We start from the raw sequence: 27,550 nt of genomic DNA, 5'->3' as shown, positions 1-27,550 counted from the left end.
GAACTCTACAAGTAGTCAAAAAGAAAACTTTCAACGATCTAGATTTGTTGAAGACTAATAAAATGTACTGGCTAACCACTAACCATGTTCGCATGTTATTTAGGCTACTATGCTGATCCCTGAGGGCCAAGGCCAACACCCATGTCAAATCACACTGATCTGTCCAAGCAATGTATAAACTGTTTATTTAAAATAGCAACATACTATACAGATCACAAAAATATATCTCAGGGATTTAATAACACCAAGGTCATGTACAAAATCTTAACACTAACACACCAAAAAAACAAATTATCATATAAATGTATAAAATGTATTACAGCTATGTAAAACACAGCTGCATAATCTTTATTTAAATATTTATCCAAATGTTTTATATTCATTGTACACCTTAAATTCAAGACTTAACAATTTATGTATTGTCTTTTCTTTAGGTTTACTGACTAGAAAAATACATGTGTTCTGTAAGGAATGAACAAAGCCAAACAGATGCTTCAGATACAAATGTTTTGTCCCCAAAGGCAATATCCTGCATACCATACTGCATAAGGCAAACTGCAGACTGGTGTCAGCAAAATACATTAATTTAGGAGCTTTGAAATGTAATAAGTAATTGTGTGAGGTATTACGATTTTTTGTTCTCATCTTAAAGGTATACAGGCTTAGAAGTGTTCAAAACATCTGAAATGTAAGTAGGTCGATAAATGAATTTTAGTGATATTTGTGAGTATTTGAATGGATTTAAGTAGTATGATAACATTATAAACTACTGATTACATTGTTCTACTCATCCTCTCTCGAAGCAGAGTGTAAGCAGGTCAAGCCCCTTGTATCAAGCTGAATAAGGTGACCCTGTCGAAGAACAAGGACACCATTAGGAGCTTCTGTGTGGTTTCTAGAGCTGCTTGTATCCACTTGGTCATGGACCTCAACGTGTACAAGCTTTTGTCCCAGTCAGGTGCTCTGCCTACAGGTGTAGAGGGTGTGGATCAGTCCCCTTGGTGTGACTCCAGAGTCTCATCCTCCTCCACCTCGTCCTCCTCACCCCCACTATCCCTGCGGTCTCCATGGTCGGCCAGGGCTCCTTTCCCCAGGGGAAGACCCACCGCCCTCTGCAGGGCCTCCAGGCTGCCCTGGCTCACATAGTAGCTGATGTTCAGAGACGGCAGCATCTTCTGGAGCTCCTCCAGTTTGCGATAGGCCTGTGGAGCACAGGAAGGAGGGGACAGGATGATGGTGGGAGCTACTGGGTAAAAGTACATATACATTTATATTTAGTCATTTAGCAGACGCTCTTATCCAGAGCGACTTACAGTAAGTACAGGTACATTCCCCCTGAGGCAAGTAGGGTGAAGTGCCTTGCCCAAGGACACAACGTCATTTGCCATAGCCGGGAATCGAAACTCTTCCGATTCCCTAACCGTTTAGCCATCTGACTCCAAAAGTACATATACAACCACAAGTCTGGGTTCCTTGACTATGTTTTTTCAGTACTGACCACCTGGAAGTTGCCCTTCTGACAGTGGTGTTCCACCAGGAAGCCATAGGCGTCTCCTATCCTGACCGCAGCGTCCAGGTCTCCCTCTTCCAGCAGGGCCTCGCACAGCCTCACCGCCTCACCCGCATCCTCCTCATACAGCCTACAGGGGGCACTGCAGCGCTCAAAACCAATGTTTTTTCCACATAAAGTTCAAATACAAGCCTAAAAAATGGACACATTCTCCGCTGCAGTGTCGTGAACCGGAGTGACTGTGGTGTGTTCTCACCTGCGTGCCTGGACGAACCTCTTGACCAGGTTGATCTTGTGCTGGAGCTCAGCCATGCGGCCGTCCTGCTCCTCCTGGCTGCGGCCCTTGGCTTTGGACAGGCACTTGTAGGCTTCTGTCAGAGCGCCCAGGGCCTTCTCATAGTTCTGATAGTCATCGATCTCCACCTGAACGCATTGCAAACACATCAAGACCACGACATTAGAACTGGATACAATCTAAGTAGCTGACCGGAAGTTGTGAACTAATCAAGACTGTGTAAGTTCTTAACGTGTGTTCAGTATATAGATGATTAATTGATATATTTATGATGCTTTACCTGGGCACAGGCTTCATAGAAGCCAGCCAGCAGGTCAAGGGCCCTGCCTTTAGTGTAAAACCCTATGATGTTCTTCATGATTTCCGGATCCTTCCGCCAGTCCAGAGACTGCAGGTAGTTGGCAGCCATGATGTATATCTCCTTTTGACGCGACACGCCGGCGAAGAAAACAATCTTCTCTGTGTCACCTGACTTCAGCAGAGCCCGCATGGCCTGATGGGTAGGAGAAAGAGATCAGTCAACTGTGTGACAGCGTGTCGGCTTGTGTCTGGAAGACTCTCCCACACCTTCATCTTGTTGCCGGCCTGTGTGTATTTCTTGGTGGCCAGGTGGTAGTTTCCCTGGCGCATGCAGCAGTTTGCTATCCTCTCCAGCAGGTCCTTGCGGGCCTCCTCGGACATGTCTTTGGAGTCCCGTGACACGGTCATGCTCTCTGCCAGGTCCTCTGTGATGGTCAGGCTCTGGTCCAAACACAGCTGCAGGGCCTCGTGAAACTGGGGGTGTTCACACACACACACACATGTTAACTTAGCGCTGGGCATGTTGCTTCTCTGTCTATTTCTCTCTCACACAAACACTCGGTTACCTTCTTGGCAGCCACCAGGAGCTCCACTGCCTTCTCGTACTGGGCGTGTTTGATAAAGAAGTCGGAGCAGCGCGCCAGCAAGGCGGGGTCAGAGTTTTCATTCAGGTCCTCAGCGATGAGCTGCAGGGCTGTGAACTGCTGGGTAGCGAAGGCCAGCTCTAGCGCCTTGGAGAAGTGACCAGCCTGTGGGACAAAGAGAGGCAGAGAGAGAGACGAAAGGAACAAACGGTCATCTCAATTGCCTCCCATTACATTTTATTTTTTACGTGTGAACATTTCTGACACACATTTCTGACTCGGTGTGCAATAGCCTTAAGTCAAAAGTAAACGCCAAAACCGGGACTGAGGAAGCTGTGTATATCTTCCGGTCTTTTGATGCCAATATCAGAGCAGGAGCTCCCCCTTGTGGCACAGGGCTGAATGCACTGGTTGTCGTTCCTAGCTGAGCGTGGCTAAGGTCAGGAGTGGCGTGAGCCTGGCTACCTTGTGGTAGAGCATGACGGCACGGTCCATGTGAGTGCCCTTCTCCTCGTAGTAGCAGGCAGCCTCCATCATGTCCTCAGGGTTACTGAGGAGGGCCAGGTTCATTAGCTGGTCGTCCACACCGTTCTCCTGAACAACAACAACAACAAACACGTCAACACAAGCTAATAAACACTTAAATGCTCGACAGGAAACAAAGCCGGAAGTTTCATTCTAAATAAAGCCTAAATCGCTGAAATAGCTATTTACATAACAAATATCAGAAATAAAAATGATAAATAACGATAAAATATAAAAAAGGACAGGTATTTGGTCATTAAGTTTGATAAGTAGCATGTTGACTGTCGAGGTATTCTGAGCAGCGTCCAGCAGGAGGGCAGTGGAGTACCTTGCACAGGCGGATGGCGTTGTTGTAGGCCTGGGCTCGTGTGTAGAAGTGGACGGACTGTTTGATCTCATCCTGACTCTCGTACTGACGAGCCAGGTGGTACGACGCCGCCCGGTTCCCCGTCTCATTGGCTATCTCGGACGCCTGTCAAATACGGAGCCATGGTTACGACGTTACCAGACTACACACTCAAACAAACAACCTAGATTTCAACTCTTTCCGAACCCCTGCCAGTTCTTTCGTGATGTCAGAAGTGTGTAACTTTATAAACCTTCCCCCGGGCCCAGTCTCAGACGGGTGTTACCTTCTGAATGTTCCCCAGGTAGCAGTGCACGCGGACCAGAGAGAGGTAGTCCTGGGCGTGCTCGTAGTAGCGCAGCGCTGACTCCATGTCTGATTGGCTCTCCAGGTACTGGGCCCACCACTTATAGATGCTCCTGCAGCAACACACCAGAGGGCAGCATGTCACAAGTCTTCTCAAGGCATGGCGTAGGGGGGATGAAACGCTTTCTACAACGTGCAACACAGCATCATCTTATAAAGAACAACATGTTAAATAACTGCCAGTTTGAGCCTTCTGGTAGAAAGTTTCCCAAACTCCAAATATTCCCTAAATATGATAACCTGATCCACGAGCCCACATGGTCACATGGTCAACATGGTCACATGGTCAAACAGAGCGTGGCCTGAGCAGCATACTGACTTGTCCTTGGTCTTGTTGACGTAGATCTCCAGCGACTGCGCGTCATCCAGGAGCATGCGGGGCACCTCAAACCGGTGAGTGTCTGACTTCTCATAGCTGCAACACACACACACACAGAGTCAGGAACCAAGTACTGGACACATCCATTGACGACAGAAAATGGCCTTTCCTCTGACACACAACATAACTCATTTCTACACATCTTAATCTGGACATTTACAGTCATGTTCATTAACGTGCATTGCCACTGTAACTTTATAAATAAATAAATTCATATTTTTAAATAAACCAAAAAATTTACAAATGTAACCCAGTAGCTTGAGCGTGGACGTGTGTCTTACTAGGTGAGGGCCGTGTTCTTGTCTCCCACGGCCTCCAGGTACTTGGCGTAGCTGTAGTAGGTGGTGCGCAGGTGGATGCGGTCCTGAGTCTCGGCCGTCTCCACCGCCTGCTGCCATTGGCCAGACGCCTGGTAGAACTTGTTGAGGAGGTCGTAGCGCTGGCAGCTCTTGTACAGCTTCTCCGCATCCTCCTGCTCAGGGGGTCAGATGGCTGAGCGGTTAGGGAATCGGGCTATTAATTGGGCTATTAGTCAGAAGGTTGCCGGTTTGATTCCCGGCTGTGCAAAATGACGTTGTGTCCTTGGGCAAGGCACTTCACCCTACTTGTCTCGGGGGGATGTCCCTGTGCTTACTGTAAGTAGTCCTGGATAAGAGCGTCTGCTAAATGACTAAATGTGCTCAGTCAGAAGTGGTTAGAGAGGGGTGCAGGTAGGGTCATTTCACACAATCTATATGTTTCAGTTACCTCAGAACGTTGTATGTTCTTTCAACAAAATAACAAACACACAGGGAAAAGTGAATTCAGTTAAGGTGGGATACTCGTTTATCTTCACAGAAGAGGCATCTCCAACAAGTGGACGAAACAACCCTCTCTCCTCAAGTTTGTGACTATATGAAGCTCATTGTGTGGTGACGGTGTGACGGTGTTGGTGGTGTTTGTGGTGCGCGGCCATGTTCACCAGCATGCCCAGTTGCACGGCGAGCACTGCCACCCTGGCCTCCAGCTCGGGCTCTGCCTCTGCCTCTCGCAGCGCCCGTGCCGCCCTGGCGTTGCCCATGTTCCCCAGGCACACCCGCGCCACGTCCAGGCGCCGGTTCTTCACACACATTCTGGCCATGTTCTCCCACACCGCCTCGCTGCAGAGAGGACAGGACAGGAGTTACTCTCAACACTGGCATCTGGTTGGCTCATACTTTAGCTAGGGGATCGATTAGAAATACATTGGATCGAAGAGCTTAGATTTTGTGCAAAGCATAGGGTACATGAAAAAATATATTTGAGAAATGTTGCTAGAAAATAGAGAAAAAACCTCATTCCTATAAGCTGGTTTGGAAATCTTATTTGGATCTAACAGTTGTTGTATGACAGTTGAATTATTTGACCAATGCAGACCGTTTCCTGATGCCTGAGAGAAGGGATATGTCTTATACTGTGCAGTATGAACAGTCAACATCAAACACAATCAGATGTCAACCAAAGTCCTTCGACACAAAAGCACTGATTTAATCACTGCATCAACATGTGTGTGAGTGAGAATCCAGTCTCAAAGCCCAGGGCTGTAGGCCAGCCCTCAGAAGTACACCATGGTAAAGCTCTATCCAACACACACACAACACACACATTCCACACCCATCTGGTCCCTATTTGCGAGGCCCTCCCTCCCTCCTCTCCGATGCAGATGTGGGATGTTTATTAAAGTTAGGCAACAGGACATTCCCAGAATCTTTAGGGGGCCTAAACTAGGCTCTCCAAAACCTCAAAGAAAGCAGCCCTGAAAATCCCCACAGTCACAGACCGACTCCACACAGCCCACATCTTACAGGGAGGCTCACAGAACCATGACTCAGTTTGGAGGAGAAGAGAGAGAGGGAGGAGGGATGGGGAGAGAGAGTGTGTGTGTGTGTGTGGGGGGGGGGGGGGGGTCTAAAGAACAGACAGAAAAAGAGACTAAGAACGACAGAACAAACGACAGAGGAGAAAAAAGGTAAGAGAGACATTTCTGTTCCCCCTTCTCGCCCCTTTTCCTCTCAGGAAACGCATCCTGTTGCTGGTTGGACTGCAGGGGCCTGTGTGTAGCACACGCACACACACACGCTGCTGCTTATAGGCTCTCGGAGGAAGAAATAAAAAACACGCCCCCCAGTGGCGTTCTCCCAAGCATAAGCCTCAGTAAGCCGAGGGAGGAGGGGGGTCTCCTGGCCTGGGACCTGCTGCACACACAGACCCTCCACTACCAAGTAGCCCCCTCCCCACTTCACCTCTGACCCCTGGGACTGAGCTGTGCCAGAGCTGACGCTGTTTCCCACAGAGAGGGGGAGGGAGGGAGAGAGAGAGAGAGAGAGAGAGAGAAGGGAGGGGAGGGAGGGAGGGAGGGAGAAAGAGAGAGGGGAGGAAGGGAGGGAGGGAGAGAGAAAGAGAGAGAGAGGGGAGGGAGAGAGAGAGAGGGGAGGGAGAGAGAAAGAGGGGGGAGGGAGAGAGGGAGAGAGAGAGGGGGAGGGAGGTACACTACAGCATGTGCAGTAGGAGCTCTTCCAGTTAAGAGAGCGGTTGGTTGGGCTAAGGTCCAGCGAAGCCACCAGTGAGCCAGCCCCTCAGCAGCACTACCCAGTGGACTCACGCTCCCGCTCTCCTCCACTCCCCTGCCACCCCCCAAGCCACTGAAGGGGAAAGAAACAAGAGAGTCGAAGAAAGAAAAAGAGCGAAGAGGAACGACCAAAAAGAAAAGACGGATACGATCGACCCAGAGAAGCTCAACCCTGGCTGCAGAACCAAGCGGAAAAAGAGTGTCGGAGAGGGGGAGCGTCGGACGAGAAGACTGACAACACAAGGAGGGAGAACGGGAGTGATCTTCGAGCGCCAAGCTGCAGCCGGTCCAAGCCAGTGGAATGGACCCAGGTGTTTGTAGGATTAACCCACTCCTGCCCACCGTGCAGTCCGAGGAGGAAGGCTGAGACGACTCCACCGACACCATCCCTCCTGAATGAGGATGAACGGAGATGTTCTCTAGCTGAGCCGCAACACACCACCCGTTGGCCCACCCTCTCCCCCCACGTCCAGCGCTGCACCAAGGAGTCAGCCGTCGCTGCTAGCTCAGTGGCCGTGGAGGAGGAGGTGGTGGAGGAGGAGAGCCGGTCGCTCCCGCCCACGGGCACCGACGGCGCTGTAGCCGGCGAGGAGCAGCGGTACGCGGAGGAGGAGAGAGGGGAGGGAGAGGTGGCGACCACCCAGCGCATGGCCGTGCAGAGGCTGGTAGTGGCGGCGGTGGCGGTGGCCCTGCTGTCCCTGGTCCTCAACAACGTGGCGGCCTTCACCCCCAGCTGGGTGCTGCAAGCCCTGGAGGACGGACGCAAGCGCAGCGTGGGGCTGTGGAGGATGTGTCCCACCGGGGGGGAGCGGGGCCGCGAGGACCCCGGGGCGGGGAGGAGGGGCCAGGGACAGAGACAGTGTGAGGGCCTGGGATGGGGCTCCGAGTTCGCAGGGTACCAGGAGTCCCGCACCTCGGTGAAACGTAAGTGTGGAGGAGAGGTGGGGTGTGTGTGTGTGAGTAGGCGGAGAGTATCTGTGTGTGTGTGTGTGGGGGGGAGTGTTGGTTTTCAAAGAGATGTATGAATTCACACCGTTGCTGCAATCGAATCAAAACAAAGGTCGATACAGTAACCCTGCTTAACACAGCTTGAATTGTATATTTCTCGTATAAACCTGCCCCCCAAAAACTGTGAGAAATCCTTTGTCTATGGAAGATGTATAGCGATGACCTAAACCCCAGAGATGATCTCTTGGTGTGTATGTGATGGATAAATGACACACTGGGCTTGAGCAGGAGGACCTCCAGTTTACTGTCTGCTGACAATGATGGATCATTTCCATGAAACCCTGCAGGTCACAGTGGGTTAACCCAACACTGTAACCTGATCTCTAACATCATAGCCCCAACATCATGATGACATCATGATGAATTGGAGCTTTCAGCAGACCCAGTTGGCCTGCCATGAACCAAAGGATTTAGTTCCACTCATTGGCACCTCTCATCTCAGATATATGATTGTGTGTGTGTGTATGTGTGTGTGTGGATACATGTAAAATGTTATAGCTACAGTTACTGTTTTCTCTCTAGATAATTAGACTGTATTACGCATTAAGGGGTAAATATAGGTCCTAAATAAATAAATAATTGAAAGAATGTACAGAACATTCTATTAACTTTTTCAATTGGTATAACTCCTTGCATTCTAATTCTACCAAAATCAAGCATTTGCCATATTTGCAACTTCTATCTGCACTGGCTCTCATAGTTCATTCATTTATTGGGCTCTATATACATAGTAGACCTTCAGTTTGACCTCAGAAGGGTCATGACCTCTGTCAGGTGTTCAGGGTCAAGTCCTAACCCCCCCCCCCCCCCCTCCTGCAGTGCAGTTCGACATGATGCGGGCCTGTAACCTGATGGCCACCGTAGCTCTGACGGCGGGCCAGCTCATCTTCCTGCTGGGCCTGATGGAGCTGCCCTTCATCACCCAGGACTCCCAGTGGTGGGAGGAAGCCATCGCCGCCCTCTTCCAGCTGGCCAGTGAGTATCACCAACACCCCCGTCAGCAGGATCTGTACTCCACAACCTGCCCACAACCGTGTCTCATCTCCTGTTCCGTAGCTCCGCCTACACTCGTGGTGTAGTCTGGTGTTGTCCGTACTGCTCTGTTCTGATCCAAACGACACTAGCGCTCATTACATCACCAGAGAGACACGGTGGGTTGTTGTCAACACCAGTTACAACAAGCAAAAGCAGAAAGGTGAGCAGACAGGCTGAATGAAATCACACACACACACGAAAAAAAGCAACAGTGAGAACTGCAGTAAAAAGATTACACGCGGCACTTAGTGAAAACGTACACCTTCCATTAGAGGGTTTTCGTAAAAAACATGTCGAATAAGTCAGGTAAGCATTAAGCGAGTGTTTTTGGAATGCAACTTCACAACACACAGTTCCTCTCCTACATCCGAAAATGGAAATACTGTTGCTACTGAACAATAAAGAGCCCCTCTCCCAGCGGGTTCCCACTGACAGAAAGCAGGCGGAGTTAAGAGACTGGGCCAGGAAAAAGACATGTCAATAAATCCCCAGAAAGACCAAACAAATCAAACTCAGAGTAAAATGGGGAAAAAAGGAAAACCAGGAAAGGCCTTATCAGTCCAAGACGGAATTGTCTAAGAAAGTCAATTAAAGCTTAGAACCACCAGGAATAGCATTGTTAGTATGAGTGTGTGACTGTTGGCAAGCCGACCCCCCCACCCCCTCTCTGCACCTCCCTGTCCTTCCTCCCTTATCTATCCCAGTGGGCTGTAGGTCAGGGTGGGCGTGGTCTGCCCCAGTGCCCCCTGTTGGGTTGGTGTGGCGTTGTGTCTTAGTGGCTCTGCGGCGTGTTGTTTAGGAGGCGTCTGGCGCTGGGCAGCATTGTGGCACGGCCAGGCACAGGGGGGGGGGGGGGGGGGGGGGGGGGGGGGGGGGGGGGGGGGGGGGGGGGGGGGGGGGGGGGGGGGGGGGGGGGGGGGGGGGGGGGGGGGGAGCTAAATTTAGCGACGGGTTCGTCTGTGCTGTCGGACCGGAGCTGCAGCGAGCCAGAGAGCGACTGTCGGGCGCCAGGATATCCCTGCTCAGGACGAGGAAATGCCTGCGACTACCTGTTATGCAAACCCCCCGCAAGAGAAAAGACGGGGGGAGGGGGAGCGGACGCAAAAGACAGTTCGACAGGGACTGTGTGTGTAGGGAGAGTGGGGGGGGAATGTGTGTGTGTATGGGGTCCTAAGTGTGTTGCGTATGAGAGTGTGTGTGTTTGTTGGGTGGTCCTCTCGTACACAGTCGGAGCAGCTGCCGTGCTGATAAGCTGTGATGGCTTTCATGCCTGTGTTTACAACATCTCTAGGAACAGGGGTTAAGAAAGAGTCCCCTCAGAAACATTTGATAAAAACCTAGCTTCTTCTGCACGCAAAGCCATCCTGGTCAAGGTCTTTATCTGAAGGTTCTAGATAAAGAGGTCGACCCAAACGATTGATTCATGGTCATACAGTTTATTGAGACCAAGTATGAGCGAGAGAGATTCGCCTAATAATAATTAGGCGTATGGCATACTAATCTGCCCTGTCAATGTAGGGTGTCTTCATATGATGTAAAAATAAGTCCTTAATATCCTGTTACTCACTCAGTCACCACACTCAGCTATTTTCATAAACAGACAAAAATTGAACCTAAAACGCCCTCCAAACATGTTGACATTAGGTAAGAATAGAGACATGACTAATGAGACAGGTACACACCTACTTCCCCAATCTCTAAAAATACGTTGCTCTTTGGAAAAAAATGACATATTCCTTTTACCGATATGGCACTCTGGGAATGTCTTACCGTATTTGGAGAAGCACATGATTATATTTAGGACGTTTGACAGACACCAGGAAATCTGCACAGGAATATATTATTGTGCACATTGCCAAGCGTGTTTAAGTCACTGTGGTGAATAAGACTACATTTCTAAATTTACAATGTTGATTCTATATTTAAAATAACTATTGAATTTTTTCCAGACTGGTGATAAGCAGTAAGATCCTTGATAACTGAATGTGGAGGAGATTGTAGCTGTGTTTTAAGACCGTGAATGCAAAGACAGCTAGCCAGAGTCTTGGTAGAGAGACAGTCAGTAACGGGCCAAGGCTCAGCTGTCTGTTAGCGAGCTCAGTGATTTTCCAGCACCAGCCCTGCTCTCACTTCATCTATACATAAGAAATTCATTTCCTGAGGATTGATCATTTCATAGACCTCAATCGCTCCGCAGTTCATCCCTCATAGCTCCCCCCCTGAGTCAGTGAATGAGCCTGGGCCCTCAATGAATGGAGTTATTTTTACCTAGCAGCCTCTTTCTCAGGAATGGACTATTTTCATTTTCGGACCCTAGCCAGAAAAACCTCAGCTATCACATGCAGACAGTGAAATAACAAAATCCAATTCCATTCAGTGATATGATCACTGGATCCAGGTCTAAGTCTGGATTGTCTCAGTGCTGGAAGTTTCTCTCCTCTCCAACGACTCTGGAATGTCTGGCTCAACAAACAGAGCTTGGTAGGTCATAGGTCACGGATCCATGGAGGTTGGAGGAACACATTTACACTCCGATGCTTTTAAGTAAGGAGTGAGGGGAATTTGGTGGATTATGCGGTGGGCGCCGTGCCCAAGTCGTGGCCTTGGGCTATTGTGTCTGTCTTATGCACAACAGGCAATGGGCACTTCCAAGAAGAACAATACAGACTGAAATATGTGCTCGTCCTTGGAGGGGGAGAAAACTAGTCGAAGCACTGGGGCTGAGAAGTCAAGGAATGTGAGCAGAGGCAGCCTCAGGACTGAGCCTGACCGAGCACAGCTGGAGAGCGTTACTGATTGGCTTAGACGCTTCAACGGTCTGGGTATTTTAAAAGATTTAGAGACCATAAAAGGAATGGGAATGGTCTAGCTATGACCTGACTATCATCCGTTATCTCTGCTATAAAGATAAGGCCGTTCCAGTGGATTTTCAGGACGTGGTTTGAGACCAGGTGGGTTTACATTGTCTTTTATGAAGGTCAGACTCTCTTGGTGGATAATATGAAAGGTTCACTGAATATGTTAACCTCAAACAGGGGGTGTGGAGAGGAGGGAAGGAAGGAAGGATGGAAAGAGGAAGAAGGGGAAGGAAGTTAGAAAGATTAAGTTGTGCCAAAACGAGGGTTCACACAGCCCACCCAGCCTGGAACCACGAGAGAGACTGGTCATTCTTAGAAAAGGAGTCAGGCAGGTTAAACTGATGCAGACTGACAAGCTCACTCTTGCACGCAACCACAGGACACAGGCAGAGAGACAGGCATGGAGGCAGACACACAGACACACAGCAAGACAGACAGGCAGGGAGACAGACACTTATTCAGTCAGACAAACACACAAGCTTACATTGTGAACCACAGGCACAACCACATGAACAATAGACAGCACCTAACTAATGCTGAGAGGGAAACACACACACACACACACACACTATTTGAAGAACACAGCCAGAGCACTGGCTCTGGTAAGGTAGAGGAAACCAACTGATTCATATCCTACTGGCTCAACATCCCTCCGTTTCTGGGGAGTATTTATGGTTCCTATACTTCTACCGGTAACTCTGAAAAACGTCTCTTTGACCAGTTTTTTGTTGCTAAACTACTGACCGGCTCCTGATCTCACCGGGATCTGTGAACAGAAGTTTCTCTTGACCAGCAACGACCAATCGATTCTGAGAGATAATGAGAGTCCTTAAACCAGACGTTGTGCTACTGTGGACTGCAAAAACAGGATTACAGAGCAAACCAATGATGGAATGATGGAAACCAAGGATGTTCTACCCCAAGGCTAGACACAGCAGAACCTCATTTGATTGGCTCTCAAATGTTATTGTGGTGGTAGTTCTGAGAAGCACGGATTAAGTGATATTTATACACCGAGGAACACTTTCATCCTGAGATCTCTGAAGTTCACCGTCAGAGGAAACTCCAGTCAAAGACCCCTCACAGAGGGCTTTGAACTTCTATCACATCACTGATACAAGAACATCAGCATGGACACGATAGGGGTGGAAACCTTTATAATAAACACTTAACATCTGAAGGACTCTCTAACGAACCTCACCACCTGCTACTGTATCAAAAATGAAATACAGAACCACAGGTGAAGTAACTAAACATTGTCATATTAGTAATGGGTGTATGTAATGAGGATAATGCGTACTTAATTCATGTGTGTAGTTGCAGTTCTATGGGCATATGTGAAACCCTCTGTAACATTGCTCGTAAAAAGGGCAATACTAATACAATGTGACTCGATTTTGACGACAGCTCCTGAATGAACCTCTCTGTCTGTCTCTCTCTGTCTCTCTCTCTGTCTCTCTCTCTGTCTCTCTCTGTCTCTGTCTCTCTCTCACCAGGTTTCGTGCTGGTGATCGGCCTGGTGACCTTCTACAGAATCGGTCCGTACACTCATCTGTCCTACTCGTGCTACGTGGACATCGCCGCCTGTCTGCTGGCCACCCTGGCTGCAGCTATGCTCATCTGGAACATCCTGCACCGCCGAGACGACTGCCTCACGCCCCGGGTCATCGTCATCAGCCGCTCGCTAGCGGCGCCCTTCCACCCGCGGCGCGACAACGACTACGTGGAGTCGCCCTGCTGAGGTGTGGCCCTTGAACACACAGACACTTCACAGGCCAGAGAAAACGGACAATGCTCTGAGCTGTGCACACAATTTCATTCCTAAATATCTGGAAGCAGGGACGCTGATAAAAAAAAGTTGATTCCATTTTGGTTCCCCATCTCTCCCCATTTTGGTTGTCAGTTTTTTCCTTCAAGTTCACCCCCCCCCCCCCCCCCCCCCCCCCCACACCCCCCCGGACACTGGGGCTGTGGATAGTCAGTCAGGCCCACTTTGACGCCCCCGTCTGGAATTGTGGAGGAAAGGACACTCTGCAGCTCTACTAGTGCTGGACTGTAATCTGGTGCTGGACTGTAATCTGGTGCTGGACTGTAGTCTGGTGCTGGACTGTACTCTGGTACTGGGCTGTAGTCTGGTACTGGACTGTACTCTGGTACTGGGCTGTAATCTGGTACTGGACTGTACTCTGGTACTGGACTGTAGTCTAGTGCTGGACTGTAGTCTGGTGCTGGACTGTAATCTGGTACTGGACTGTACTCTGGTACTGGACTGTAGTCTGGTGTTGGACTGTAGTCTGGTGCTGGACTGTAATCTGGTGCTGGACTGTAGTCTGGTGCTGGACTGTACTCTGGTGCTGGGCAGATCACCTTCTCCCTTTCCTCCATCACAAACCATGCCTCACAGATCACCTCTGCTTTTGTCTGCTACTTCAACAGAAGGTCTGGACATCCCGTTGTTTTGTTTCCCGTTATCTACAAACGGAATCCAATCCATACAGCAAACATACGTCTCCGAAATGACAAAACAGTTATGTATCAATCAAAACATAGGATGTGGTGAATTTATTGTTTCGGTAAACATGTTAGTCACTAAAGCTGAGATGTGATGAATGTTTGTTTGACCTGGAATCTGGACTGGCATTTCCTGTATGTCTGAAACGCCCCTTCTTAGGAAAAGATCAAGCTGGATCTTGACATGTTTTTGTTATATGTGCACTTACGTAATGACACATACTTCCTGCAAATTGTTTATCTATATTATTATTATAAATATTAAAAGCGACTTTAGAGTTATAACCTGAGATAGCATCGACTTGAAAAATGAGTTAACCCCATCCTGCAGTATCCACACAAATACCGTCTAACGTAGTATTCTAAAACTGACCTGGGTGATTTGGCACAAATTCATTCTTGTTTACTATTCAAACCACAAAAGCTTGATAACAATGTGACGTGTTCTGAAAAAGCTGGGAATATATTAACTACCCACATTAAAACCACTTCACATGCTCAGTGATTAGTCCAATAAGCCTGTTTTCGACTAGGTTTGCTCAAAATGGCAGTGCAGCTTGTTGAACAGTGGTAGTAAATACAACAATTCCCTTGAACATTTATGCTCATTTATGTAGTGGTGCTTTCCTTTTGGTAATCTGCTCGCTTGTGGTACATGTACTGAAGTTAATGTCATACAATTGTATGGTAGTGTTGCTGTTATATTGCTATCATATTACACCGCTGATAGAAAAGTGTGACAGTCATTTTTTTATAAACAAATGGAGGGTGTGCATGAAAGAACAGATGACTGACACCAAAACAATAAATGTATGGATAGGCATCCAGATATATTGGACACCGCGTGTGGTGTGGGTGTGATTTACTTTGTACTTTGACTTGCTGCACATAACATGAATTGAACAGAATACAATCCATTATTATTCTATGCTGAGATTTGTTGTTTTTTTGTCATTGTAGTTGCAGTGCTCAATTCAAAACAAATCAGATTCTAGATTCATGTTCAAGTTGATTGGTTTCCACGGTAACGTAGCTCTGACTGCAACATTGAAACCAAAACACTGTCAAGTAGTCAACACCTTCCTTAAGTACTGAGTTTAGGACCCTGCAGCCAACAGCACCTCTTCACGGAAAAGCCACAAGCCATCATTCCTACAGCCGATATCATCCAATAAGATTAATTCTTTTAAACTGGGCGGGTTTATTCTGGTACCAGCTACTGGTGGTTTTGAGATGTCCCTGTGTTGTGATGGTGCTGTTGTTCCTCCTACTATGGGCTTGCGCCCCAGGCCTTGTGGGCCACCTCGTCTGGCTGACCCAGTGACAGCTTCAACCTCAGTCCCTGACATGACTGACCCCCTGGTCCTGACTCAGTACAATCTGCACCTGAGGATCCATGCCCTGGTGAGACATACCATATGCCTCGACACTTCTGCTTCACTAATGACTCAGTACTAACCCATGCTGAAAAGTATTACTTGAAGTATACCTACAAAGTATAACTACAAACATACGAACATATGAATACAAATTGTCTTTCAATGGTGTAGAAAAAAAGAATAATGTATTTTTTTTATTGAATGGAAATGCTAAGCTAGTTTTCCATGTCAGACTGGGTAGACGTGAGTGAAAGCACCTTGTTTTAAATGCTTAGTCACAACGCTCTGTGGTCTTGCAACCCACGTAGGAGACAGAAAACGCAGAACTGAGGAAGAAACGCGACCGGCTCAACATGAAGGTACACAACCATCCTACAGACCCGTTCACAACAAGGACGATAACGACAACTAGAGCTACAAAAGATATAATTTTAAGAATCAATCTATATTTAAAACAATAGCAAAGTCCACACCACAACAATAACAACAACTATATCGTTCCACTTTCAAAATAAAAGCCCTGCCTCTGCTCCACAGGTGCTGAGGGAGGAGAGGGCCCTGCAGAGGGCAGAAGAGTGGGTCATGGTGAATGAAAACAACCTTCCCAGGCTGGAGGTACAGGCTTGTGCTCTCTGCACACTCACTAATTGGTGGAGTTGCTAATCGTGGATGTCTTTGATCTTTTCCTTTTTCTTCAAGTATTCCGTTTCTCTTTCCACGTTCTAAAAGAGCGTTCTTTTAGCTGAGGAGGCCAAATTGGACCGATGCACTGCCTCCCTCATGCAGGTCATGGAAGAGATGAAGGAGTTTCAGTCAAAGGGAGACACACTGTTTGAGGAGGCCCAGGTAAGTGTGTCAACTGACAAAATTCCTAACTCTGAATGCAGTGTTCAGACAAACACCGTGGCCAGTAGCCTCGTGTTGTGACTCTGCTCTGTGATGCTAGAGGCTACGAGCCACCCTGGAGCGCAGGCACCAGGAGGAGGAGGTGTACCAGGAGGAGGAGGAGGTGTACCAGGAGGAGGAGGAGGTGTACCAAGAGGGGGTGTACCAAGAGGGGGTATACCAGGAGGAGGAGGAGGTGCAGGAGAAGGAGGTGTGCCAGGTGGAGGAGGAGGTGTACCAGGAGGAGGTGTACCAGGAGGGGGTGGTGTACCAGGAGGAGGAGGAGGTGTACCAGGAGGAGGAGGTGTACCAGGAGGGGGTGTACCAGGAGGAGGAGGAGGTGTACCAGGAGGGGGTGTACCAGGAGGAGGAGGAGGTGTACCAGGAGGTGCACCAGGAGGAGGAGGTGCAGGAGAAGGAGGTGTGCCAGGTGGAGGAGGAGGTGTACCAGGAGGAGGAGGAGGTGTACCAGGAGGTGCACCAGGAGGAGGAGGAGATGCAGGAGCAGGAAGTGTATCAGGAGGAGGTGCAGAGCTGTGAGGAGAGCCAGAGGAGGAGTCAGCTGCATCCAGAGGAGGAGGTGCTCTTAGGAGAAAAGACCACGGAGGAGACGCAGGCCAAAGACAAGAGGGCCGAGAAGAAGACCTCCAGATAACTGTCTGCACTGAGGACATGGACATGGCCTGATAGGCCATAGTTTTACCATTCATATTTTATGTACACATGATTTATAAAAGACAGTTTTTCCTCTCAGTTTGTTAGTCTCTTGTAGACAGCCACTCAGGCAATATTCCAGTCTGGGTTTGTAGACTAGTTACCTGGAGTTCCGGCCTAACCAGAGTGGCCATGAATGCTGTAAAAGTATTCTAGCCGTCTAGCTAGATTCAGTAAGGTTTTTTCATTTTGAGGGCTGTGCTAATAGCAGGATGACAATGAGGTAAATTATCATTTTGTTTGGCTACAAAACATATATTAGTAAAGGCTATCAATACAGAACAGGACTTGATAGCAGCACTGCATTTAGTACAAGTGACCGCTGACATGCACGACATCACTCTAGGCTGTAGCCCTGGAAACTTTCAGAAGGGTTTTGTCTGACTTGGAAATGGAAAAGATGAAGTATTATCCTTTTAAGTAGAAGGACTGATGACAAACTAACATGTCAAAGGGAAGGTTTGCATTCATTCGGACAGATAACCCTGTTGCGTGTTGCCTTATGTCAAGGACAGCATGAATGAGAGGAAATAGCACAGGAGGTCTGGACTGGGAAGAGACATTCCAAATGGTATCTGACATACCGCTTCAGGAGAAAGAAAAAGAGAAAACCAAGAGAGAGAGAGAACATATAGAGAGAGAACTATGATATATGCTATCACATGCTATCTCAAAGCAACACTTTGCTATGACTAAAACACTTGCAATGGCTCTAAAGAGTTGCCTGGGTTACTGTGTGTAGTTTAGACCTCTCAATGCAGAGGCTGAGGCAGTGTTGGCTGTACAGGGAGAGGTGTAGGGTGCTGGTGTGACAGAACAGGAAGTACAGGGAGAGGTGTAGGGTGCTGGTGTGACAGAACAGGAAGTACAGGGAGAGGTGTAGGGTGCTGGTGTGACAGAACAGGAAGTACAGGGAGAGGTGTAGGGTGCTGGTGTGACAGAACAGGAAGTACAGGGAGAGGTGTAGGGTGCTGGTGTGACAGAACAGGAAGTACAGGGAGAGGTGTAGGGTGCTGGTGTGACAGAACAGGAAGTACAGGGAGAGGTGTAGGGTGCTGGTGTGACAGAACAGGAAGTGCATCATCCTGTAGGCAGGGATAAACGGGAATCGAACACAATGCTTCCAGGCTTCTATCCTTTTGACAAAAAGAATCAGCTGTAAAAATAGTTGTCAATGAGGAACTTACTAAAGCTGTCATCACACCTATTAAGCTCTGAAGCATATCCGCCCAATGGGATTCAGTATTTTCAAGGGATATGCTATTCTGACATTTTTTTGTTTGTGTTTTGTTTTATTTAAAGACGCATTTGCGCAAGTTGATACGTGCACTTTGAAACCCAGCAGCTGGGGGAGTTTAGAAACATAGTCCCTAAACTCACGTATTCGTGTCCGGTAGTGTGACATGAAAGAGCACTCGCTGAGGTGAGCCTCTCTGTCACATCCACACATCCTCAGAACAGTCATTCACATTCAACCACCAGCATGCATGGGACACTGGGAGAGCCCCTGTTTGACCTATTTCTGTTTGGTTGAATAGCCCTCCTATTTAGAGCAAACAGACAGAGGGGATTTATGTCTGTGCCCCAGTGTGTTTAGATAACACACATCCCCTCAGTACCATGTAGGCTCCAGAACAACACACACACACACACACACACACACACACAGTGTAAAACTCCTTAATCATGTCCTGTGTTTAAAAGTTCAGTTAACATAAACAGACAACGTTAGTTCTGTGGGGTGTGATCATTATCACAGCAAACCCCGCACAACACACTTCATCCCCCTCCTAAATACATTCAAAAGAAACCTAAAACCGCAACAATAACTGCATATTTCCATCAGAGCATCCAACTGCCTTATCCTTAACAGACAAGGGCTCAACCCCAGTAAAGAAAAAAGTAATGGAGCTCAGATATCCGTGTTCCGAGAGAGTTCTGAGAAAATGGCTCAGAGTTCCAAGACTCATAACTGAGTGAAACGCTCTGACCTTGGGTGGAGGGTGGGTGGAAGGCCGGGTCTGACCTCCTTATCCCTCGCCACCTACACAGACCGTGGCGCGGAGTGATACGAGAGCCTGATCAAAAGAGCGAGGGCCAACAATGGCCGCTGTCCACGTCAGCCTGCCCTCAGACCTCCCACCAGGGTCTCCTGTTACAGACCCTCCGAGGGAGTCGGACAGGAGTCAAGGCCGGACTAACAATACCATCCCTGAAGTCTTTCCTGAGCCTGAGACGGCCTCTCAGGCTTTTAACTGGCCCCTGGTGAGTACTACCGGAGCAGGAAGTGATGACAGAAAACAGAGGAAGTGGCGATGGCATAGCAGCCTGCATGCCATCCTGCACGTCTCCTCCCGCCCTCTGATTGGACAGAGTTACGCACGCGCTCAGTCACGCTAGCGGTGATGGATGGCATTCCTGTACGCTGCTAGGGGTGGGCGATCCCGAGGCACACACAAACGGTGACAAACACAATGTGAAACACACACACAATGTGAAACACACACACGAGCACACACACAGACACCCACAAGCACACACACCCACACAAGCACACAGTTCTACAAGTGGATCCAGAAACTAGCACAAATACAGCCCATGTGTTTACCAACAGGCTCAAGGAACACTATAGGTTCTAGGGTGTACCGTTGTCGAGCAACTGTTGCTGTATGTCAAGGCCGTAAACTGCAAAGGCAAACAGAACATAAAGTGATACCTCTTGATGAGCTTGATGGATTTGAAGGCCTCATCCATGTCACCGATGGTCAGGTAGAAGCTGAAGCTGAGCATGGCGTCGCGGGTGGCCTTCTCACAGCCCTCCAGACCCACAAAGTCCCGGAGTGCTCGTCTGGACACCATGTGGAGGGCCTGGGGAGCTGGGGGGGCCTGGGCCTGGGCTGGGGAGGTGGAGGAGGGAGGCGAGGGAGGGACTTCCTGCACCTCTGGATCTCTTTCACCAGGCTGGGGGTAGGGGGGTCAAACCAGGGTTAGTCTCTCAGTGCCATCAGCTAACACGACCATCAGATTCAGGGCCTGTCGTGTGCTAGGAGCCGTCTGGGGCTAAAAGGAGAGAGCTGAGGTTCGGAGGTACACAAAGCAGCACAAGCAGGACAGAAGCCATCTAAGAGAGAGGACTCGCCCTAAGGAGATACAGGGTACCTAGCTGACCGGCCGCATCTCAATCCAGTGTTATTGCTCCCTAACTGGGGGTAGACCGTACTGTATCCTCCTATCCCCCTAGGAGGGTTCTATTAGGACCGCAGCATCATCAGCAGGCTTGCTGATGATGTCACAGGGAGGGTAGGGTATAGCTGGCTCGGCGCTGGACTAAGACGACCTACCTCCGGTAGGAAGACAGCACCCCTCCGAAACAACAGCTTCACAGACGGTGTGATCGGAGACCAAGCACACAGATAATGCACGTGACATGAAATCAATTTTGCACAATGTTGAGAGAGACAAAAAAAACAGGGCAAAAATATGAATGTCGGCCTCATGATATATTATGAGAGAGAGGCCCTAACCCGGAGATGATGACCTCATCACTAACCGCCTGGCCTACCTTGCATGTGAAGTAGTAGTAGGGCACATCCAGAGCCAGGAGGGCCTGCAGGCTGGCAGACCTGGGGAAGGAGTCCTGCAGGAGGAGGCCATGTTCCTGGGTGCAGAACAGCGTCACCACCAGCACATCCACCTGGGGGGGGGGGGGAGAAGGGGCTGCGGTCACGTGTCATACTACCAGGGATATATCGGTTACGTGGTTACATTCAATGCTTTCAATGTCCACCTGAACATGTACAGATGTATATTGTGTGTCTGTTTTATGAAACGGATATCAGTTTTTGTTCTGTTGTTGTTTATGCTGCTATTTAAAAATCAACCCCTTATGGGGTCTTTTTTGGGGGGTATTTTTTTTTTATGGGTCTCAGACAATCCATAAAAAAAAAAAAATCTTGCCGGTTAACGGTTAATGGTCGTTAACGAGCGTCGGATCTGTCTTGTGCTGAAGCGGTGGCTGTAGGCCCTACCTCGTCTGTGTCGTCATGGCGAGAGGAGCTGTAGGCCCTACCTCGTCTGTGTCGTCATGGCGAGAGGAGCTGTAGGCCCTACCTCGTCTGTTTCGTCATGGCGAGAGGAGCTGTAGACCCTACCTCGTCTGTGTCGTCATGGCGAAAGGAGCTGTAGGCCCTACCTCGTCTGTGTCGTCATGGCGAGAGGAGCTGTTCACAGGAACCGTCTCACACACAAACAGGCGGGGCTCGCTCTCGTCCCAGCAGTGAGTCACAGGACACCGGCCACTCAGCTCCGAGGCCTGGGACTGATGTCTGCAACACATCCCCAACAGGAGTTACACACGCTGTCCCACACACACACACACACACACACACACACACACACACTGTGGGGAAGTACCTCTCCATGTCTTCAGCCTGGGAGATCCCACTTGGTGGCCTGCCAGTGAAAAAGTCAAAGTATGTGACAATGTCCATCTCCACGTCATAGAAGTACACCTTGTTGTCTGGTCTCCCATTCACCTAAAGGGGAAAAGATGAAATTATAACAGACAGGTGAGCCTTCAAAACGTGTTAAGATTAGAATTTAAATCCAAAAGTCACTTTTTAACTTCCCTGAGAGAACAGTCGAATAAGGTAAGTATGTATGTCTGTGTGTGCGTGTAGCCATGTCCGTGTGATCATCCACCTACCTGTGTGACTAGAATGCTGACTTGGTTGCCGTTGGCGTTACACTTGACGGAGCGCAGCGCCCCCAGGTTGGGGATCTGCTCCGCCAGGTTCTTGGCACTGCAGTGAGCCTTCGCTTCCCTGCGGAGACACGGAAATCAACACGTCTGAAATCAGCAGCTTTGTTAAGTAGGGCAGGAGCCTGGTTAGCTGGGACTGCTCCGTGTGTAACCATGTGTGGCTGCAGTAAAGCTCTTCTCTGGCGTTTGACTGACCTGCGGGTCAGATCGAAGACTTTGATGTGGGCGGTGTCCGTGCCCACCACCAGGTAGGCCTGGCACACACTGAGCAGGATGGGGTTACCCTCCGCCTCAGAGAAAGCCAACAGCTGCTTGACTGTTCCCTGGGAAACAGGCAAGAAGAAGACAGGTGTTATAAACAAGACCTCACCTGGGTGGAAAAATATCTGTGTGTGTGTGTGTGTAATCTCACAAACCGGACAATCATGAGACATTGTGGTGCTGACCAGGCAGACTACCTTACCACATACCTGTGTGAGTGTGTGTGTGTGTGTGTGTGTGTGTGCATGCAGGTCTACTAACAGTGTGAGTGAGCATGCATGTGTCTCAGTGTGTGGGAGGAGTGGGGGGGGGGCAGAGAGGGACAGTGAAGGCTGGGTGGAGGACTCCAGGAGGGGTACTGACCTGAGGGGTGCGGACCTGCACCCTGTTGGGCTCCACAGAGTAGATGTTCTCATCGTGCACGGCCAAGACCTGGGACTCACACTGGAATGACCCTGGTGGGGGAGGAAGGGAAGGGGAGGTGTGAGGGGGGAAGGATGGGAGGAGGGTAGGACTCAGGTGTGGGCCACAGGGCAGAACAACAGCCTCTGGTTTGGGTGAGTGTCACCCAGCAAGGGGGTATCTCCTGTGCTAGGTGTGTCTCCTGTGCTAGGTGTGTCTCCTGTGCTAGGTGTGTCTCCTGTGCTTGGTGTGTCTCCTGTGCTTGGTGTGTCTCCTGTGCTAGGTGTGTCTCCTGTGCTAGGTGTGTCACCTGTGTTGCGCAGGACATCTTCGGCTGTCTCGTGGACAGTCACCTGCTTCCCGTTCCACACGGTGACGGTGTTCTGAGGACGAGGCGATCACACACACACACCGTTAGAACCACACACGCATGCACGCGTGACGCTACGACGGCCCAAGCCTCGCTACGGCGAACGCCGGGGGGGAGCCCTGGTTACCTTGGTGACGCAGACGCCCCTGATGTGCATGTCTGAGCGCAGGGTGAGCTGCGTGGCCGTGCTGAACAGGGTCAGGCTGAGCTGGGAGGGGGTGAGCTGCACCGCTGCCACCTGCTGGCTAAAGTGGGCCGACATCACATGTTCACACAGGATCTGAACTGAGCTCTCACTGCTGGCAGCTAGCAGCCCCAGGCTGGAGCCCCACTGGAGACAGACACACACACACACCACACACACACCACACACACCACACACACCACACACATATTATTTGTTAAATACAATGACACCGAGCTGAATTGTCAAATTACCCAAAGGAACAATAAAGTATATTGTACTGGTCACGAGGTGTGCTTTGCTGTGGGGTGTACTTGTAGTTTGGTAAGGCTTATCTTGATGAGTCACATGGAGCACGGTGTGTTTTGCTGTGGGGCGTACCTGCAGCTGGCTGATGCTGCCCTCCAGCTCAGTGGGCGTCTGCAGTTTCCACTGGGTCCTGCTGTCGTTACGGGCGTTGGACTGGACCAGCATCTTCCACAGAGCAATACGCCCACGGTTTGTGCCCGCAGCTAGGGTCTCTGGGACAAACCAGCACAGAACAAGCGATCCAATCACAATCCTTCCCATATCCAGAGGGATCCATTGAACGTACGGTAACACATGAACACCCTGCTGCTGCAGCATCAGGAGGCGTCAGCAGTGTTGACGGTACCTTTGCCTGGACAGTAGGAGACACAGTTGAGCAGCTCTCCTTTCTCAAAGCCAAGGCGTTCATCCAGAGAGAGGACGTAGTTATCATCCCTCTCCAAGTCCCAAAGCCTGCCAGGTCACATACACACAAGGTCAACTGCATTGTCCTTATGTGTCCTGTTGTGTGGGACTGTGTGTGGGTCTGTATATTTATGTGTGTGTGTGTGTGACCTGATTGTCTGCTCCCCTGTCGCTGTGATAAGCAGACCATTGTCTGTCCAGACGATGTCTGTGGTTTGACCACTTTTTCCACTTAGCTTGACCTGTTCACCGAAACACACACACATCTGTGAATAACAGTCTAATGCCTGTTAGACAAGCAATACCCAATAAACAGTATTAGATAAAGGGAATAGTTGAATGGGATAATGATGATTTATTCACATAATCAAGTTTATCATATGAAAAATCCATGGTGGCAGTGAAGCAGTACCTTCATCAGCTCTTGGGCTCCCCCCTCAGGTCCCAGAGTGTACTGCGACAGCATCAGTGTCTCCGTGACAACCCCCAGCACATCCCTCCTCTCCAGATAGAAGAGCTTCTGGATGGAGCCTTCCACACTGAGGACGGGGCTGCTCCGGCCTCGCTCGTCCACACAGTGCACCTTGCCTGGGGAACCACAGGAGACACAGTCACATGGGGTTGGTGCACAGTTAACATGAAGCCTACCCTCACAACTTTGAACAAAACAGCAGGAAAAACAGGAGTGCAATATCTCTTTCACACCACAAAGACGCGTAAACACACACTCGAAAACTGACGGGAAGTCTTACACTCTTTGACAAGGACACATGCACGTAATCGATATATACACACGCACACAGGAGCACACAGGAGCACACAGACACACAGACTTTGAGGGTGTCAGATGGCTGAGTGGTGAGGGAGTCGGGCTAGTAATCAGAAGGTTGCCGGATCGATTCCCCGCCCCGCCAATATGACGTTGTGTCCTTGGGCAAGGCACTTCACCCTACTTGCCTCGGGGGGAATGTCCCTGTACTTACTGTAAGTCGCTCTGGATAAGAGTGTCTGCTAAATGACTAAATGTAAATGTAAATGTGTCTCTCCATAACATCTATCTAATCTAACCATCGGCCGTGCTGACGTAGAACAGCAGCCCCTCCTGAGGGCCCATCTTGAGGGGGACCCCCTTCCCAGCCTTCCTCCAGGTGAACATGTCCAGAGCGCTCTCATCCCCGCTCACCGCCGCTCTCGCCAGCATCGCCACATCCCTGCCGCCACACACACACACAGACAGACAGACAGACAGACAGACAGATCAGCGTGACACTACTGCCTCTGCTGCTGAAGGAGCAGGCTGGAGGGGGTTAGGCAGACAGGCGTTAGCTTGAGGGTTCTGGAAATCAATGAGGAGTTGTGATGGGTTCTTGTTACTCACTCTCCTGGTGGAGCTGGTCTGAAGATGCAGTAGGTTAAAGGTTTGCTGTATTCGTGCTTCACAAGATGACCTCCCTGCAGTCTTCCTCTGGCGTCCATCTTCCAGACCGCTAAAACTCCCATCTGTGGATGGAACCAGTGACTTAACAAAACTGACAGAGAGGGTGTGTGTGTGTGTGTGTGTGTGTGTGTGTGTGTGTGTGTGTGTGTGTGTGTGTGTGTGTGAGAGTGTGTGTGTGTGTGTGTGTGTGTGTGTGTGTGTGTGTGAGAGTGTGTGTGTGACAGTGTGTGTGTGTGTGTGTTTGTGCATGTGTGAGAGACTGTGTATGTGAGAGTGTGTGTGTGTGTGTGTTTCTGCAGCGTTCATCCTCTCACCCACCTGATCCCCAGTGACCAGGCGACTGCCTGAGCTGCTCCACTCCAGCAGGGTGATGCAGGCGGTGTGTGTGGTGGGCAGGGACGTCTGCTCCCCCGAGGGGTGAGGCAGTAGCAGCACCTCGCCCGTCTCCCAGCCCAGCACCAGCACAGGCTTGGTGGGGTGCCAGCGCAGCACCGTGGGCTGGAAGGGACGCTCCACATGACAGCTGCTCACACACTCCCCCTGGATGAACAAAGCAAACCGGGAATCACTGGAGACATTAAACAGGTATCATAGTAAGATTTTTTTTTTATATATATATATAACATTATTACTGTTGTCTGTTAATTATTATTACAACATTTTAGTCTTTATACTTTGAATATGAACACATCTATCCTTCCTCAAGTGAGTTAGTGTTTTCCGAAGATGCTCGCCCACCTGTTGAAGGTACAGATCAATGTTGCCTCCGGTGGTGGGGCTGTTGGAGGCCACAGCCAGTACAGGCTGGGTGGAGTGCCATGCTACCTGGGAAGGGGCCCCGCTAGACTCAGGGGCCTCAATACGGTGATCAAAGTACACCGCCATGTCCCCGCTACCCTGCTCTGTGGAGCAGAGGATGAGGATGATAAAGATCATGAAAGATAAGGAGCAAGCAATATATTATTGTTGACCAAAATAAAGATAGAATTACACTTGTGTTTGTTTGATAGAACATGTAGTGCATGGAATTTAAACTTAACGTGATTGTGTACAGATCAGACTCGTCGTTACATATTCAGATTTGGGACTTAGAAGTAAGCCTTGCAAATATACAAACAGAAGACTGTAGCCCATCCTTAATAGCGTGCTTGGAAGTAGAAAAAATAGATAGGGCCATCTACTGTACTGTTACCTGTCTCCCATTGCTAAGTGGCTAACCAACTTGATAGCAATGTTTCATGATAGCTTGGTATTACAGTATAACATATGTATTCCCATTTTGTGGCCAGTTCTGTAAACGTGCGTGAAACCATACAGCCACACATGCAGTAAGCAATGGTAGTACATCAGTACCCCCCAAAATCAGCTAACTAGCTAATCAAGCTCGCTCTTGCCTTGTGCTAACTGCTAATCCATTTGATGCTACCAGTGTGTGCAGAGGCCTGTGTGTAAAAAGCTCAGCTAGCTAGCGAAGAAAGGTTTTGCTAAGATTAAGTTGTATTATGTTAGGAATAAGGAATTACCTGAAGAGCTTCCTAAATGCTGCCGTCGTAAACCTGACAAATACTCCTGACAGCATAGGATTGTTACAGTTAAAATCGCTATCTAGTCTAGTATAGTGTTTTGTACCTCTTGCTCTGTATGGGTGGAACTTAAGCGTCCCTTCCAGTTACCCCGACAACGTCGCGAAGACTCGAGAGGAGAGGAGGAGTAACGGAAATCACCGAGTGCAGCGAGGAAAAAACGCCACCGTCTAGTTCGCACCCAAAAAATTGGTAGTTGAGCTTTGGTTATGGTTGACGTTTTGCAACGGTTGAAAAAGGCAAAAATAAAATACACAAATATTTGACCTACACAACTGAAATCAGAGGGGAAAACACTACTAAGCTGCTTTAAATGTTTAATGAGACTGCTCTCCTGTGTGGGCTAAGGTAGAAGTTCAGTTGTCAGTTGACCATCAGGTTTGATCTGATTAACTTGCAGTTAACTCTTGCAATACATAGCCTACAAATGTCTATACAACAAAATAATATTACTGCTAACAATTTTATTAAAATGTCAAATGAATAATAAATCAAGGAGCTCAGATGTCCTTCCTGAGTGGAGATGAGATGGCGCAGACATCCATGTCCTCATT

At 49.2% G+C, this 27,550-nt stretch overlaps 2 protein-coding genes across 2 annotated transcripts; one reads left to right on the top strand and one right to left on the bottom strand.

Annotated features, from left to right (window-relative positions):
- Positions 1-168: 168 nt before the first annotated feature.
- On the bottom strand, positions 169-27,087 carry ift140 (intraflagellar transport 140 homolog (Chlamydomonas)). Its single transcript, XM_047032136.1, has 30 exons — positions 26,937-27,087; positions 26,152-26,315; positions 25,732-25,953; positions 25,354-25,475; positions 25,044-25,186; positions 24,388-24,563; positions 24,126-24,217; positions 23,917-24,023; positions 23,643-23,782; positions 23,205-23,408; positions 23,018-23,090; positions 22,669-22,760; positions 22,240-22,367; positions 21,988-22,105; positions 21,696-21,817; positions 21,475-21,607; positions 20,845-20,976; positions 19,999-20,243; positions 5,267-5,444; positions 4,587-4,777; positions 4,246-4,341; positions 3,847-3,979; positions 3,543-3,686; positions 3,155-3,283; positions 2,672-2,854; positions 2,373-2,579; positions 2,086-2,298; positions 1,767-1,933; positions 1,499-1,640; positions 169-1,202 (listed from the first exon to the last, which is right to left on the bottom strand). The coding sequence occupies exons 2-30, from the start codon at positions 26,296-26,298 to the stop codon at positions 990-992; spliced, it is 4,392 nt and encodes a 1,463-aa protein (XP_046888092.1). The 5' UTR covers positions 26,299-26,315; positions 26,937-27,087; the 3' UTR covers positions 169-989.
- On the top strand, positions 6,845-15,142 carry tmem204 (transmembrane protein 204). Its single transcript, XM_047032138.1, has 3 exons — positions 6,845-7,816; positions 8,720-8,875; positions 13,290-15,142. The coding sequence occupies exons 1-3, from the start codon at positions 7,540-7,542 to the stop codon at positions 13,532-13,534; spliced, it is 678 nt and encodes a 225-aa protein (XP_046888094.1). The 5' UTR covers positions 6,845-7,539; the 3' UTR covers positions 13,535-15,142.
- Positions 27,088-27,550: the final 463 nt, after the last annotated feature.

This window comes from Hypomesus transpacificus, chromosome 13, assembly GCF_021917145.1.
Source record: "Hypomesus transpacificus isolate Combined female chromosome 13, fHypTra1, whole genome shotgun sequence".
Classification (NCBI taxonomy): domain Eukaryota; kingdom Metazoa; phylum Chordata; class Actinopteri; order Osmeriformes; family Osmeridae; genus Hypomesus; species Hypomesus transpacificus.
The sequence above is the reverse complement of the archived record's forward strand: the minus strand, read 5'-3'. Positions and strand labels throughout refer to the sequence as shown.

What these genes read in the sequence shown, in the direction of transcription:
- tmem204 (XM_047032138.1), top strand. Translation starts at nt 7,540, where the DNA reads ATGGCCGTGCAGAGGCTGGTAGTGGCGGCGGTGGCGGTGGCCCTGCTG. An exon ending in GTCCCGCACCTCGGTGAAAC is followed by an intron (nt 7,817 to 8,719) that starts GTAAGTGTGGAG and finishes CCCCTCCTGCAG; the next exon opens with TGCAGTTCGACATGATGCGG. An exon ending in CGCCCTCTTCCAGCTGGCCA is followed by an intron (nt 8,876 to 13,289) that starts GTGAGTATCACC and finishes CTCTCTCACCAG; the next exon opens with GTTTCGTGCTGGTGATCGGC.
- ift140 (XM_047032136.1), bottom strand. Translation starts at nt 26,298, where the DNA reads ATGGCGGTGTACTTTGATCACCGTATTGAGGCCCCTGAGTCTAGCGGG. An exon ending in ACGCCATCCGCCTGTGCAAG is followed by an intron (nt 3,284 to 3,542) that starts GTACTCCACTGC and finishes GTTGTTGTTCAG; the next exon opens with GAGAACGGTGTGGACGACCA. An exon ending in TCTATGAAGCCTGTGCCCAG is followed by an intron (nt 1,934 to 2,085) that starts GTAAAGCATCAT and finishes CAATGCGTTCAG; the next exon opens with GTGGAGATCGATGACTATCA.